This window comes from Geotrypetes seraphini, chromosome 1 (assembly GCF_902459505.1).
Source record: "Geotrypetes seraphini chromosome 1, aGeoSer1.1, whole genome shotgun sequence".
Lineage (NCBI taxonomy): Eukaryota > Metazoa > Chordata > Amphibia > Gymnophiona > Dermophiidae > Geotrypetes > Geotrypetes seraphini.
Genome location: NC_047084.1, coordinates 547,152,129 through 547,166,406, shown reverse-complemented (window position 1 = coordinate 547,166,406; position 14,278 = coordinate 547,152,129). Strand labels below are relative to the sequence as shown.

The window sequence follows — 14,278 nt, the reverse complement described above, 5'->3', positions numbered from 1 at the left end:
GAATGACTTTGGCACAAGTAGCTAGCTTCAGAACAGGATGTAAAACACAGAGCTCAGAACACAAAGAAAAAAAGGACCTTGTTCTTGCTTAGCAAAGTGAAAACTTTCAGCACAAGCATGAATAGAAAAAATTACTTACAGAGAATATATGTGAAGGAATATATATATATGCCCCTTCAATTATTAATTGTTAATTATATATAAAAGATTAAAGAAGGATTTAATTGGGCATTATTACATTTTAGGATGGGTAGAATTGATATCTAGTCCTTATGAACTAGATGTTTTAATAGGTAAAGTATAGAATTGTGGTGAATTCATTAATTGGGAAGTATTTCTAATATAATTCTTCTAGCTTTATTAGTATAAGAACAACACCTAAGAGTTATATTAATTTTGTGAAGATTATTAAGTCTATATATTTATAGGAAATAGATATAATTTAATAATACAGTGGTACCTCGGTTTACGAGTGCACCGGTTTGCAAGTGTTTTGCAAGACAAGCAAAACATTAGCAAAATCGGCGCCTCTGAAACCGAGCGCACTTCGATTTGCGAGCGCCCCCCCTGCGAACTGGCACCCTCCCCCCCGCGATCTGGCACCCCCCCCCCGCTGCGACCTGAGGTCCCCCCAACCCACCCGAACCCTCTTCTTACTTTTCTGTAGCCTCCGCAGCGGCACCGGCACCAGTATGTCCTGTGCATGGTGCGGGTGCCTGAAGATCTGCTTCCTGTGCAAGACCTGAGAGTTCACGTCGAACGTGAACTCTCACGTCGAACGTGAACTCTCAAGGCCCAGCAGAGGAAGCAGATCTTCAGGCACCAGCACCACGCACAGGACATGCTGGTGCCGCTGCCGCTGCGGAGGCTACAGAAAAGTAAGAAGAGGGTTCGGGTGGGTTGGGGGGACCTCAGGTCGCGGTGGGGGGTGCCCGATGGCGGCGGGGGGTGCCGGATCGCGGGGGGGGGTGCCAGTTCACAGGGGGGGCCTTCAGGGGGAGCAATGCTGGTTCTCGTGGGGGGGAGCAGCGCTGCTGGCCTCGGGGGGGGAGGTGGGGGGTGGAAACATATCAAAGCAAGTTTCCCTTACTTCCTATGGGGAAACTTGCTTTGATATACAAGCATTTTGGATTACGAGCATGCTCCTGGAACGGACTATGCTCATAATCCAAGGTACCACTGTACTTGATATAGGAATAGGATAGTTTATTAAACTATGCAAAGATATTTCTATTTTAACCAGTATGGGTTTTTAATTATTTATCTTATTTATGTGTTTACAACTATCAATAGTTTATTTTAAAGGATGGGTTTAAAAGTTAGATTAATTATATAGAATTTATGATTAATATTATAGAATTGGGTAGCTTATTATAATTAAATAATGAGATTTATTAATTTTGCCTGTAAGGAGTTTCTCTCACCTGGTATTACATGTGCGTTTCCAAGTTTCCACTATTAATTTGGGAGGGATGAGAAGGGGTGGGCTGGGGATACGGGAGGATGGGATTGAGAGGGATGAGGGATTTTATTTTAGGTTTTAAATTTGGGGAAATTAATATTTAGTGAATACTTATTATAAATTGTATAATGGATTTTAAAATACTTTCATTAAATGTTAATGGCCTCAACCATCCGATTAAAAGGAAAAAAAACACTATTATTTTTAAAACAACAGAATGCGGATACTTGCTATATCCAAGAGACACATTTGTCTGCTATAGAATCTAGAAAATTGGAGGGAGATTGGGTAAAGCATTGTTTTTTTTTTGCTCCTGATGTAGGAAAGAAGGCTGAAGTACCTATTTTAGTGAATAGGAAGTGTACTGCAATGTTCAAATTGGGTGCTTCAGATCCTTTGGGAAGATGGTTGCATGTAGATATGAGCATGGGAAATACTACGTTGGCGCTTTTCAATGTATATGCCCCTAATTCGAACCAAAATGAGTATTTCAAGAGTCTACAACAATTGGTGCTACCACTGGCTGCTTCTAATTTAGTAGTGGTGGGGGATTTTAACGCTTTTATGGATCCTTTAATGGATAAAAAACCTAGAAAAATCATGAAATCATTAGGATTGGATAATTTTGTACAGTCTTGTGACTTGAAAGATATATGGCGAATACTCTATTTTGATGGTCAAGAATTTTCTTTTTGTTCCCATGTTCACAAATCCTTTTCAAGAATAGATTATATTTTTGTTTCGAACCAATTAGTTCAACAGATAACGCAAGCCTCCATAGATCCAATTATTTTATCTGATCATGGAGGAGTGTGGGTTGAACTCAAAATTGTTGATCAGGATAATAGTAGACCTGTATGGAGATTTGATAATACATTGCTTGCGGATCCAAAATTATGTGAAGATTTTAAATTAAAAATGAATGAATATTTCCAACTTAATAACACAGAAGAAATCTCTATGGAAACATTATGTGATGCTTTTAAGGCAACCATGAGAGGACAAATTATTTCATTTTCAGCATATACTAGGAAACAGGTTAAAAGACAATTTTCTAATTTGGAACAAAAAATTAGGATTTTAGAATTGAAATTGAGTGATAAATGGGAACACTCTACGTTACAAGCTCTTTTAAAAGCTAAATGTAAATATAATGAGATTTCTTCCAAATCGGTAAGGAAAGATTTATTTTCTCAACAAGCTTTGTATTATAGAAAAACTCAAATAAGGCGGGAAGATTATTGGCGAATTATCCTAAAGTAAAAAAAGGAAGACAAAAATAATTGCAATTAAAAATGAGAAAGGTGATACTTATTCTCAAGTTGGATCTATTTTAAAACAATTTTTAAATTTTTATAAACCTCTTTATTCTTCTGAGCCTTATTCAGATAAAGAAAAAATGGTTTAGAGTTTTTAAAATTATTAGAGGAACCCAAAATTCCTGAACATATAAAAGGAAGTTTAGAGAAGCCTATATCATTAAACGAATTACAAACAGCATTGAAATCCCTTAGAGTAGGATCCGCTCCAGGTGGTGATGGTTTCACAGTAGAGTTTTATAAATCATTTCAAAATACCCTATTGCCATATCTATTAAATTTATATCAGGCTCAACTGAATAAAGGTTGTATTACAGAGGCACTATGGCAGAATCTTTAACTATAGTTTTGCCGAAACCAAATAAAGATCCCACACTGGTTTCAAATTACAGGCCTATTTAATTAATGTAGATGGAAAACTTTTGGCTTTACGCTTAGCCAAGGCTCTCCCTTATATTATTGGTATGCACCAAATATGGTTTGTTACTCAGAGACGTTCTTCTAACAATACCAGGTTGGCTTTTCATATGTTATATCTAACAAAAGCCAAGAAAGATCCGGCCTTTTCCGTATCCTTGGATGCAGAGAAGGTCTTTGATCGAATAGAATGGACCTTCATGTATCAAGCCATGGATTGGTTTGGTATAGGTTCAGATTTATACAAATGATTCAGACTTTATATAGCTCCCCTGCTGCTAGATGATATATTAATAATAATTTTTTGGAACGTTTTAGTTTACAGAGGGGGGGTTAGACAAGGATGTCCTTTGTCTCCTTTACTTTTTGATATTGTTTTGGAACCCTTGTTATTAGCTATTCAGTAAATAAAGGAGATTCAGGGTATTCCTTATTTAGAATGAGAATACAAAGTCTCTGCTTATACAGATGATATACTGCTTCATTTGAGAAATCCTGAAACAACCATTCCATGCTTACTTGAATTGATAAAGAAATTTGGAAAATTCTCAGGATATAAGATAAATTGGAGTAAATCAGGATAAATTGGAGTAAATCAGAAACTGGGTAACTACAGACCTGTGAGTCTTACGTCTGTCCCTGGAAAGATGGTTGAAGCACTGATTAAAGATAGCATAGTCCAGCACTTGGATACACTTGACCTGATGAGAGCCAGTCAACATGGCTTTTTGATGAATTTACTTCAATTTTTTGAGACAGTGAACAAACAAATTGATAGTGGAGAACCGGTGGACATAATATACTTGGACTTCCAGAAAGCGTTCGACAAGGTTCCACATAAGACTTCTCAGGAAACTACAAAGCCATGGAATAGAGGGAGATATACTAAGATGGGTAGACAAATGGCTGGCGAACAGAAAGCAGAGAGTGTGCTTGATACTTGGGCCCATCTTATTTAATATTTTCATCAATGACCTAGAAGAAGGAACATCCAGTGAGATCATCAAGTTTGCAGTCAGATCACAGAAGGATAGCAAGGAACTCCAGAGTGACTTGTGTCAGTTAGAGAAATGGGCAGAGAAATGGCAGATGAAGTTTAATGTGGAAAAGTGCAAAGTAATACATTTAGGCAAAAAGAACAAGGAACATGGGTATAAAATGTCAGGTGCAACTCTGGGTAAGAGCGAACAAGAAAAGGACCTGGGTGTACTGATAGACAGGACCCTGAAACCGTCAACATAATGCGCGGCAGCGGCTAAGAAAGCAAATAGAATGTTAGGCATGATAAAGAAGGGAATCACGAGTAGATCGGAGAGGGTTATAATGCCACTTTATAGAGCAATGGTCAGACCACTCTTGGAATACTGTGTCCAACATTGGTCTCCCAACCTAAAGAAGGATATAAAACTGCTGGAGAGGGTGAAGAGATGAGCAACGAAGCTGGTAAAAGGTATGGAGAACTTGGAATACGAGGAACGACTTAGGAGACTGGGATTGTTCTCCCTTGGGAAGAGGAGACTGCGAGGGGATATGATCGAGACTTTCAAAATACTGAAAGGAATCGACAAAATAGAGCAGGAAAATAAGTTATTTACAATGACCAATGTGACACGGACAAGAGAACATGGACTGAAGCTGGGAAGGGACAAGTCCAGGACAAATATCAGGAAGTCCTGCTTCATGCAGCGAGTGGTGGATACCTGGAATGCTCTTCCAGAGGAGGTTATTGCGGAATCCACCATCCTAGGATTTAAAAGCAAACTAAAAGCACATCTCCTTACGAGAGGCATAGAGGGATATGGGTGACTAAAATTACGCCAGGTGTACCCCTGGCTGGGCCTCTGCGTGTGCGGATTGCCAGGCTTGATGGACCAAAGGTCTGATCCGGAGATGGCGGTTCTTATGTAACTTATATTCATTTTCCTTTCTATGGAAAGAGGATGGAATAAAATATTTAGGCAGTTGGATAAAAAATACGCTGGAAGAAACAATGAAAGTGAATGAAAAATTTTTATTACAGAAGGTAACAGAAATGTGTGAGCAATGGGAATCCTTTACATCTGTCTTGGTAGGGGAGAGTTCAAACTATTAAAATGATGATTTTGCCTGTGGTTTGTTATCAAATGAGTATGATACCAGTTTTTTTTTAGGGGTATTTTTATAAAAAATTAAATAGTATTCTTACAAAATTTATTTGGTTGGGTAAAATTGCTCGAATTGCTTTATTGTCTTTACAAAAGCCAATTAATGAGGAAAGGGTAAATTTTCCCAGAGCCCATTAAAAATATCCCAGATTGGTTGTGGTTTGAATGGCGACTCATGTTTCCTCTGTGATTAAGCCATGTTCTTAGTATCTAAATGCCTAGAATATGTAAAGAAAACAGAATATTAGTAAATACATGGAAAACCTTACAATATGTTAGTAATTTAACACCTATTCCAATACATAAATCAACAAATCAAACTATATGGCTGAACTCCAAGATTGAAATTAGTGGATTTAAGATCATCTGGAAGTATTTGGTGATGGCAGGTATACGTATTCTAGATGATGTTATATCTAATGGTAAGCTACTTGACTTTTCATAGTTGCAACATAAATTTGGTCTTGGTAAATCACAAAGTTTTAGGTGGTTGCAACTCAAGCAGGCCATTCAGATGGGATTCCCTGAATGGAAAAATCTTAATAATCAATATAGTTTAGAGTTCTTATGCTTTCAGGTGGACTTCCTGGGACACCAGGCCGCACAATGGTATAAATTGATATCTGGATTTATGATACTATATTATTTGGCATGTCAATGAGAGCAAAGAATCAAATTTCTTCAAAAAATAATAAGCTTTTACTTATTAATTGGAAAAATTGGAGTAGATTAAATTATAGTTTCTGGTGGATTTCGTTGTGTCATATATATAACATGGAAAGAACATTAGCCACACAGAAAGGGAATTTTAGTAAATTTCAAGATGTTTGAGGGCCATTAACAGAATATTGTAATAAATAGATTAATAGTACAATTACAAATGAGGGGGGAAGGGGTGGGGGGTAGGAATTTTGTATTTTTTTTTAGTTATTTCATTAAATGTATAGATTGATAGGAAAGAATTCATTATATGATATATGAGATTACATAAGTTTTGGAAGGGGTGGTGGGAGGGGGTTAAATTTCATTAATTTAAATTGATTATGCTACAAAATCAAGTGATATATCCAAGTTTAAATGTCATTTATTGATGCACTTGTAAGTTGTAAAAATGAATAAAGATTTATTTTAAAAAAAATAAAAATGTTTCACAATGGATACGCATAGCTATCTCCATAGCATATATTGGCCGTGGTAAGCACCCACCAGTAGCCGTGAAAGCTCACTCCACCAGAAGTGTGGCTTTGGCTTGGGCTGAGTTCAGGGCCTGATGACATTTGTAGGGTGGTCACTTGGTCCACTCTCCATATCTTTACATACCTAAGCAGCAGCGGGTCCATCCGCAAGCACCAAGAACCCACAGACCCGAACCTGCCAGGAATGTGAGATCCGCCCCCCTACAATCCGATAAGAAGATCAACTGTTTTTACACCTAAGCAGCAATAGGACCAGCCGCCACTACCGGGAACCCTTTGCCACGATTCAGCCAGACATATAAGATCTTCCCCCAGCATTCCATTGGATAGATCAATCTACCTGCTTTTAAATATCAGTAGCAGTGGGAGAACAACTGCTTTTACACCTAAGCAGCATTGGGACCAACCGCAACTACCAAGAGCCCATAGACCAGATCATGACAGGAGTGTGAGCTCCACACCTCCTGCAGTCCGCTAGGAAGATCAACTGCTTTAACACCTAAGTAGCAGCAAGACCAGCTGCCTATAATAGGAGCCCTTGCCCCGATCCAGCCAGGCTTGTGATCTCCTCCCCCTATATCCCGTTTAAGAGATCAATCTACCTGCTTTAAATATCAGCAGCAGTAGAAAAACAACTGCTTTTACATACAAGCAGCAGCGAGACCTACCGCAACCACCAAGAACCCACAGACCCGATCCTGCCAGGAGTGTGAACTCCTCCCCCTGCAGTCCATTGGAGAGATCAATCTGCCTGCTTTTAAATATCAGCAGCAGTGGAGATCAACTGCTATTACACCTAAGCAGCAACGAGACCAGCCACAACCACCGAGAGCACACAGACCCGATACTACCAAGAGTGTTAACTATTCCCCCCTGCAATCCGCTAAGAAGATCGACTGTCGGCTCCGGGCGGCTTTCCCGCAGAGGAGAGAATCCTGCATTCACCGTGGGCCTCATCTGGGGCAGCCTCCTTGGAGCGGCTGGGGCACGGGCAGTGTGTCTGGGAGGGAATGCATGGATGGGAGAACATCTCAGGGGAGGAGACATAGGCATCCTGGGACTGTCGGCCAAGTCTCTTCCCTGAAGAAGCCCTTTCTGGAAACGTCAATCGCTCCTCCTAAACTTACTTGCTCCACTTCATCACTTCATCATGCTTCTATTCTTTTCTCTCCTCTCTTCTACCTTCCAAAGTATTTAGATCAATGCTGTCTTGTTAAAATGTTTATTTTATTTTTATTTTTCCTCTAACTCTACTTTTCACTTCTCTATTACCCTCCAGGTACTTTAGTTAGATTGTGAGCCTTCGGGACAGTAAGGGAATTTTTCAAGTACCTTTCTTATTTCTAATCTTAATGTATATTTTCTGTAAACCGCTTAGAACCTAACGGATGTAGCGGTATATAAGAAATAAATTACATTACATTACATCTTTATGAAATTTTACAGAGTCGGCATGACAGCACAAACAGACACAAATTTCAGGTCCTTGGTGCTAGCTGCAGGCTCATCTGTCCCTACCTAGACTCAAGGGACTGCTCTGGTACATCCCATCCATAATAATAATAATAACTTTATTCTTATATACCGCCATAGTCAGATGACTTCTAGGCGGTTCACATCGAAGAGGGCTGGACAATCAGCGAATTACAGAATGCAAAAAGTGAGGGTACAACATATTACACAAGAAATAGACAGAAGTAAAATATAAATTTATAAATTTAGTGTGGCTTTTGTTTAGGAGATGAATCTGTTTTAATTACTTTCCGAAAGGCACTGTTTTAATTACTCTCCGAAAGGCGCCATAGGTCAGCCTGGCTCCATTGATGTAGTTACCCAACCAGGACTGCTGTTTGCTTGCTTGCAACATGAAAGACCTGTCCAAAAAGGATTTGTATTTGCAGACGGTGATCCTTGGTTATGCAAATATGTTACAGTTTCTGGTTAACCATGTGGGGTTGTGTAGTACAAAATGTGGTAGAAGATAGGAAGGCGCTAGTCCCTAGGCCTGCTTGAAACAAATACAGGCAAACTTGAATATTATTCGCGCCTCCATTGGCAACCAGTGCAACCTTCTATAGTAGGGGCTAATGTGGTCATTTTTCCTCAATCTGAATATCAAGCGAACTGCCGTGTTCTGTACTATTCTTAATTTTTGTATTGTTTTCTTTGTGATACCTAGATAAACGATATTGCAGTAATCCAGTATTGATAGGACCAGAGACTGCACCAGTAATCTAAAGGTTGTAGAGTCAAAGTATTTTTTAATGGGCCTTAATTTCCACAGTGCACAAAAGTATTTCTTCACTATATTTGTGTGGTCAACCATAGTTAGATGTGTGTCTAGTGTGATTCCCAGTATTTTTATAGCTTTAGAAATTGGGTATTCGTGGCCATTTAGATGTAGCGATGTTCTGGTAATTTTATCCTTTGGGCTTGCCAAGAAGACTTTCGTCTTTTCTGCATTTAGTTTGTTTGTAATTGATTGTCCATTGTTCAATTTCAGTCATTATATGAGAGATGTGATCTAGAATTTCATTTGTTATGCTATTTAATGGAATTAAGATAGAAATATCATCTGCATACATGTAATAGTTTAAATTTTACTTTTGTAATTTATGTCCTAAGGATGAAATGTAAATGTTGAATACTGTGGGGGCGATAGAAGGTACCCCCGAGGGGTTTTTCCATGGGCTAGAGTAGTTCCATCGCTGGCTACTCGGTATGATCTTTTTGTTAGGAAGTTCTGGAAACCAGTTCTTAACTTTTCCCGAAAGCCCCAAGGAATCATATGCTGTTTGTATAAGAAGGAAGGATTAGGTACTTGCCTTTGATAATCCTCTTTCCTGTAGAACAGCATATGATTCTTTATGTCCTACCCTGTCAGATGACTAAAATACACACTGGGTTTGAATGTCCAGTGGCTTGCCTCGTGGCAGCCAAAAAGAAGAGAAGAGAATTTTTAGGTGGCAGAATATATTGGAGTCACTCCAGTTAAAGTACACTATTTGCAAGTGTTGCACACAGGTAGTTCTTATTGAATGTTTGCTACCTTTTTGTTTACTTCTGCAGAGTAGATTGCAATTAACATTACCAGGAAGTTTTCTCTTTTGAGGGTTATCACTAGGTTTGGCAATGCCCAGGGAGACAAGGAGGCAGAGCTGAGAAAAATGATTAACATCTTCTGCAATCTAACTCGTGAGTTGAGGTATAGAACCTATATATAAGGAATCATATGCTGTTCTAAAGGTAAGAGGATTGTCAAGGTAAGTACCTAATCATTCCATGTTTACCCTTTGGGAAGTTGTCACAGGCATGAGACACTAAAATTATTCATCATATTTTTTACCCCAGAGATAGCAGTTTGCATATTTCTTCTATATTACATTGTAAATTGTGTTGGGATCCAGTTTGAATAAAGGTATTATAGTATACTAGCTGATGCCCCGGCGTTGCACGGGTATTTAATTATAGCAATAACACTGTAAATGGATTCAAATAAAGATACTTTATAGTGGTGAATGAAATTATTTTTTTACAGCTTAATAAAAAGTACAATATTCAAATTATAATGCGAAATATTTGACAAAATGAATACAATACAACTAACGCAAAACGTGATTATAAACAACAATTTTAGTTTCACCTCCTGGAGCAAGAACATATAAATTCTTGGGTGAACCCACCCTTGAGCAAGCAACATAGAGTTGTGGGCCGTGAGACCCCCAGAACATATCACCCCAGGTAGTGAGGGATCTGCATACCAAGTTTTGTTCAAATCGGTCAAGCCGTTTTTGAATTACTGTGAGAATGGCAGCTTTTTCCATTTTTTCCATTGACATGAATGGGTGAAATCTGATTTTCTGTTTGTAGCTCCGCCCACGTGTGCAGGTGGGCCGCGAGACCCCCAGAACATATCACCCCAGGTAGTGAGGGATCTGCATACCAAGTTTCGTTCAAATCGGTCAAGCCGTTTTTGAATTACTGTGAGAATGGCAGCTTTTTACATTTTTTCCATTGACATGAATGGGTGAAATCTGATTTTCTGTTTGTAGCTCCGCCCACGTGTGCAGGTGGGCCGCGAGACCCCCAGAACATATCACCCCAGGTAGTGAGGGATCTGCATACCAAGTTTCGTTCAAATCGGTCAAGCCGTTTTTGCGTGATCGCGGCACATACACACATACATACCTCCGACTTTATATATATAGATACACTAACTGATGCCCCGGCGTTGCACGGGTATTTAATTATAGCAATAACACTGTAAATGGATTCAAATAAAGATACTTTATAGTGGTGAATGAAAGTATTTTTTTACAGCTTAATAAAAAGTACAATATTCAAATTATAAAGTGAAATATTTGACAAAATGAATACAATACAACTAACGCAAAACGTGATTATAAACAACAATTTTAGTTTCACCTCCTGGAGCAAGAACATATAAATTCTTGGGTGAACCCACCCTTGAGCAAGCAAAATAGAGTTGTGGGCCGTGAGACCCCCAGAACATATCACCCCAGGTAGTGAGGGATCTGCATACCAAGTTTCGTCCAAATCGGTCAAGCCGTTTTTGAATTACAGTGAGAATGGCAGCTTTTTACATATTTTCCATTGACATGAATGGGTGAAATCTGATTTTCTGTTTGTAGCTCCGCCCAAATGTGCAGGAGGGCCGCGAGACCCCCAGAACATATCAACCCAGGTAGTGAGGGATCTGCATACCAAGTTTCGTTGAAATCGGTCAAGCCGGTTTTGAATTACTGTGAGAATGGCAGCTTTTTACATTTTTTCCATTGACATGAATGGGTGAAATCTGATTTTCTGTTTGTAGCTCTGCCCACGTGTGCAGGTGGGCCGCGAGACCCCCAGAACATATCACCCCAGGTAGTGAGGGATCTGCATACCAAGTTTCGTCCAAATTGGTCACAGTGAGAATGGCAGCTTTTTACATTTTTTCCATTGACATGAATGGGTGAAATCTGATTTTCTGTTTGTAGCTCCGCCCACGTGTGCAGGAGGGCCGCAAGACCCCCAGAACATATCAACCCAGGTAGTGAGGGATCTGCATACCAAGTTTCGTTCAAATCGGTCAAGCCATTTGTGAATTACTGTGAGAATGGCAGCTTTTTACATTTTTCCATTGACATGAATGGGTGAAATCTGATTTTCTGTTTGTAGCTCCGCCCACGTGTGCAGGTGGGCCGCGAGACCCCCAGAACATATCACCACAGGTAGTGAGGGATCTGCATACCAATTTTTGTTCAAATCGGTCAAGCCGTTTTTGAATTACTGTGAGAATGGCAGCTTTTTACATTTTTTCCATTGACATGAATGGGTGAAATCTGATTTTATGTTTGTAGCTCCGTCCACGTGTGCAGGTGGGCCGCAAGACCCCCAGAACATATCATCCCAAGTAGTGAGGGATCTGCATACCAAGTTTCGTTCAAATCGGTCAAGCCGTTTTTGCGTGATCGCGGCACATACACACACACATATATACCTCCGATTTTATATATATAGATTAACAATTTTCTTATTATTGTTGCTGAAACTATTAACTAAAATTACATGGGACAATATTGGGAGTAAAGTAACTTTGCCAGAGGTGTGTATAATTTAACTTATTTCTCTGGAATTAATTCAAAGCATTTTCTTTCACCTGTGCAGATAGCAGTGGGCCTTCCAGTTCTGTCTCTAGTGCAGGTCCATCATCTCCTACAGAGAATCTCTCTCATGCCATCATTAAAGATGGAATTCAACAGCAAGATGAGGAACTTCAAACAATGCTGGATCCACCTTTCTGAACAAAGATGTATTTATTATCCTCTCTCTGCTTTTGGGGAGGAGAATATTTAGATTAAATACTATATTTTAAAAAGTTGTGGTTTATTCCTCTGTTCCATCAATATATGTATAGGCAACATTCAGGGTTTTTTTTTTTTTTAAATCTGTACACTGTATAAATAAAATTACAATAAATATTTTAAAGAAATCCTGATAGTAAATTATGTTCAATTTTGCTGTAAGATTTTCATTAAGAAAAGTATCAATGTAAATTGTCTTGAACGCCTATAAACTTAAAAATCCTAAATTTGGCTCACAGTGGTTAGAACTTTTAGGGGCCCTTTTACTAAGATTACATTACATTACATTAGTGATTTCTATTCCGCCATTACCTTGCGGTTCAAGGCGGATTACATTCCAACTAAAAAACAGGAATTACATACAAATTAAAAGGAGTAGAATAAGCGATGACATAGAATTTTTTAAGGTAATAAACATTGGATAAAGAGTTACCAAAGGGAAGTGGAGGTCTTTAGGAGGTAAGAATATGATGAAATTATGGGTTTTAGATAGCATTTGATAGGTAAAAGTGTTGTTAAGAGTAAGAGGTTTTAAGGGTGGGTGTGGTTAGGACTGTTTCAGGGCTTTCTTGAAGAGTATAGTTTTTATTTGTTTTCTGAAAATCTTGTAGTCTGGGGTGGTTAACAGTAGGTTGGAGATTTGGTTATCCATTCTTGCAGCTTGAGTGGCTAGGAGGCCGTCGTATTGTTTTGACCGTTTTACTTCCTTGATCGGGGGAGGTGTGAAAGGGGGTGCGTTTTTCTATGTCTGGTTGAGGTTGCTTGGATGAGGCGATTGTTTAGGTAGGCTGGGCTGTTTCCATTTAGGGTTTTGAATATCATGCAGTAGAATTTAAATAATATTCTTTCTTGGATTGGTAGCCAGTGTGAGTTGATGTAGGCTTCTGTGATATGATCATGTTTCCTCAGTGAGTAGATGAGTCTCAGAGCAGTGTTTTGGATTGTTTGTAGTTGCTTGGTCATCGTGGCAGGGCAGGGGAGGTAGAGGATGTTGCAGTAGTCTAGCAATCCTAGGATTAGGGATTGCACTATGAGCTGGAATTGTGATCTTTCAAAGAATTTCCGGACTTGTCTCAGGTTTCTCATTATTGCAAAGGATTTCTGTATGGTTTTATTTATTTGCAGTTGCATAGCGCAGCATCTGTCTATTGTCATTCCTAGTAGTTTTATGGTGGTTTGGATTGGATAGTTGATTGAGTTAAGTTCTAAATTGGTTATAGTTGGGACTTTGTCATTTTCGAGGAGGATGAATTTAGTTTTATCTGGGTTGAGTTTTAGTTTGTGTTCTTTCATCCAGGTTGTAACTGTTTCTATTGTTTGGTGTATTATGTTTGTCATGGTGGTCTTTGGCTGATCATATGGTATGAGGATGGTGATGTCATCCGCATAACTATAGGTGGTAATGCCTAGGTTATCCAGGTATGCCCCGAGAGAGGCAGTATATAGGTTGAAGAGAGTAGGGGATAGTGGGGATCCCTGTGGTACGCCGCAAGGGTTTGACCAAGGATCTGATTTTTCTTTGTTTGATTTTACTCTGTAGGTTCTGGATTTTAGGAAGCCTTCAAACCAAGAATATACTGTATCTGAGATACCTATTGCATCCAAGATTTGGAGAAGGATGTTATGATCAACTAGGTCGAATGCTGCAGTTAGGTCCAGTTGTATGAGAAGCATTTTTTTTCCTGTGCTGAGGTGTTGTCTGGCTGTGTCCATAAGGGAGCCCAGGAGTGTCTCTGTGCTGAAGTTAGTTCTGAATCCTGATTGCATGGGGTGGAGTAGGTTATGGTCATCTAGATAGTTTGTGAGGAGTTTGGCTACTAGGCCTTCTGTAATTTTGACATATAGCGGTATAGAGGCAATGGGTCTGAAGTTG

The 14,278-nt window shown here is 39.1% G+C and overlaps 1 protein-coding gene across 10 annotated transcripts in view; it reads left to right on the top strand.

Moving 5' to 3' along the window:
- The window catches only part of PPIP5K2 (diphosphoinositol pentakisphosphate kinase 2), a 501,817-nt gene extending 489,336 nt beyond the window's left edge, over nt 1-12,481 (top strand). For all 10 annotated transcript variants that reach the window (XM_033929166.1, XM_033929168.1, XM_033929165.1 and 7 more), the window contains one exon: nt 12,209-12,481. In XM_033929166.1, coding sequence (XP_033785057.1) covers nt 12,209-12,345 — 137 coding nt within the window. In that variant the 3' untranslated portion in view covers nt 12,346-12,481. The remainder of the gene's footprint in view (nt 1-12,208) is intronic.
- The last annotated feature ends 1,797 nt before the right edge of the window (nt 12,482-14,278 follow it).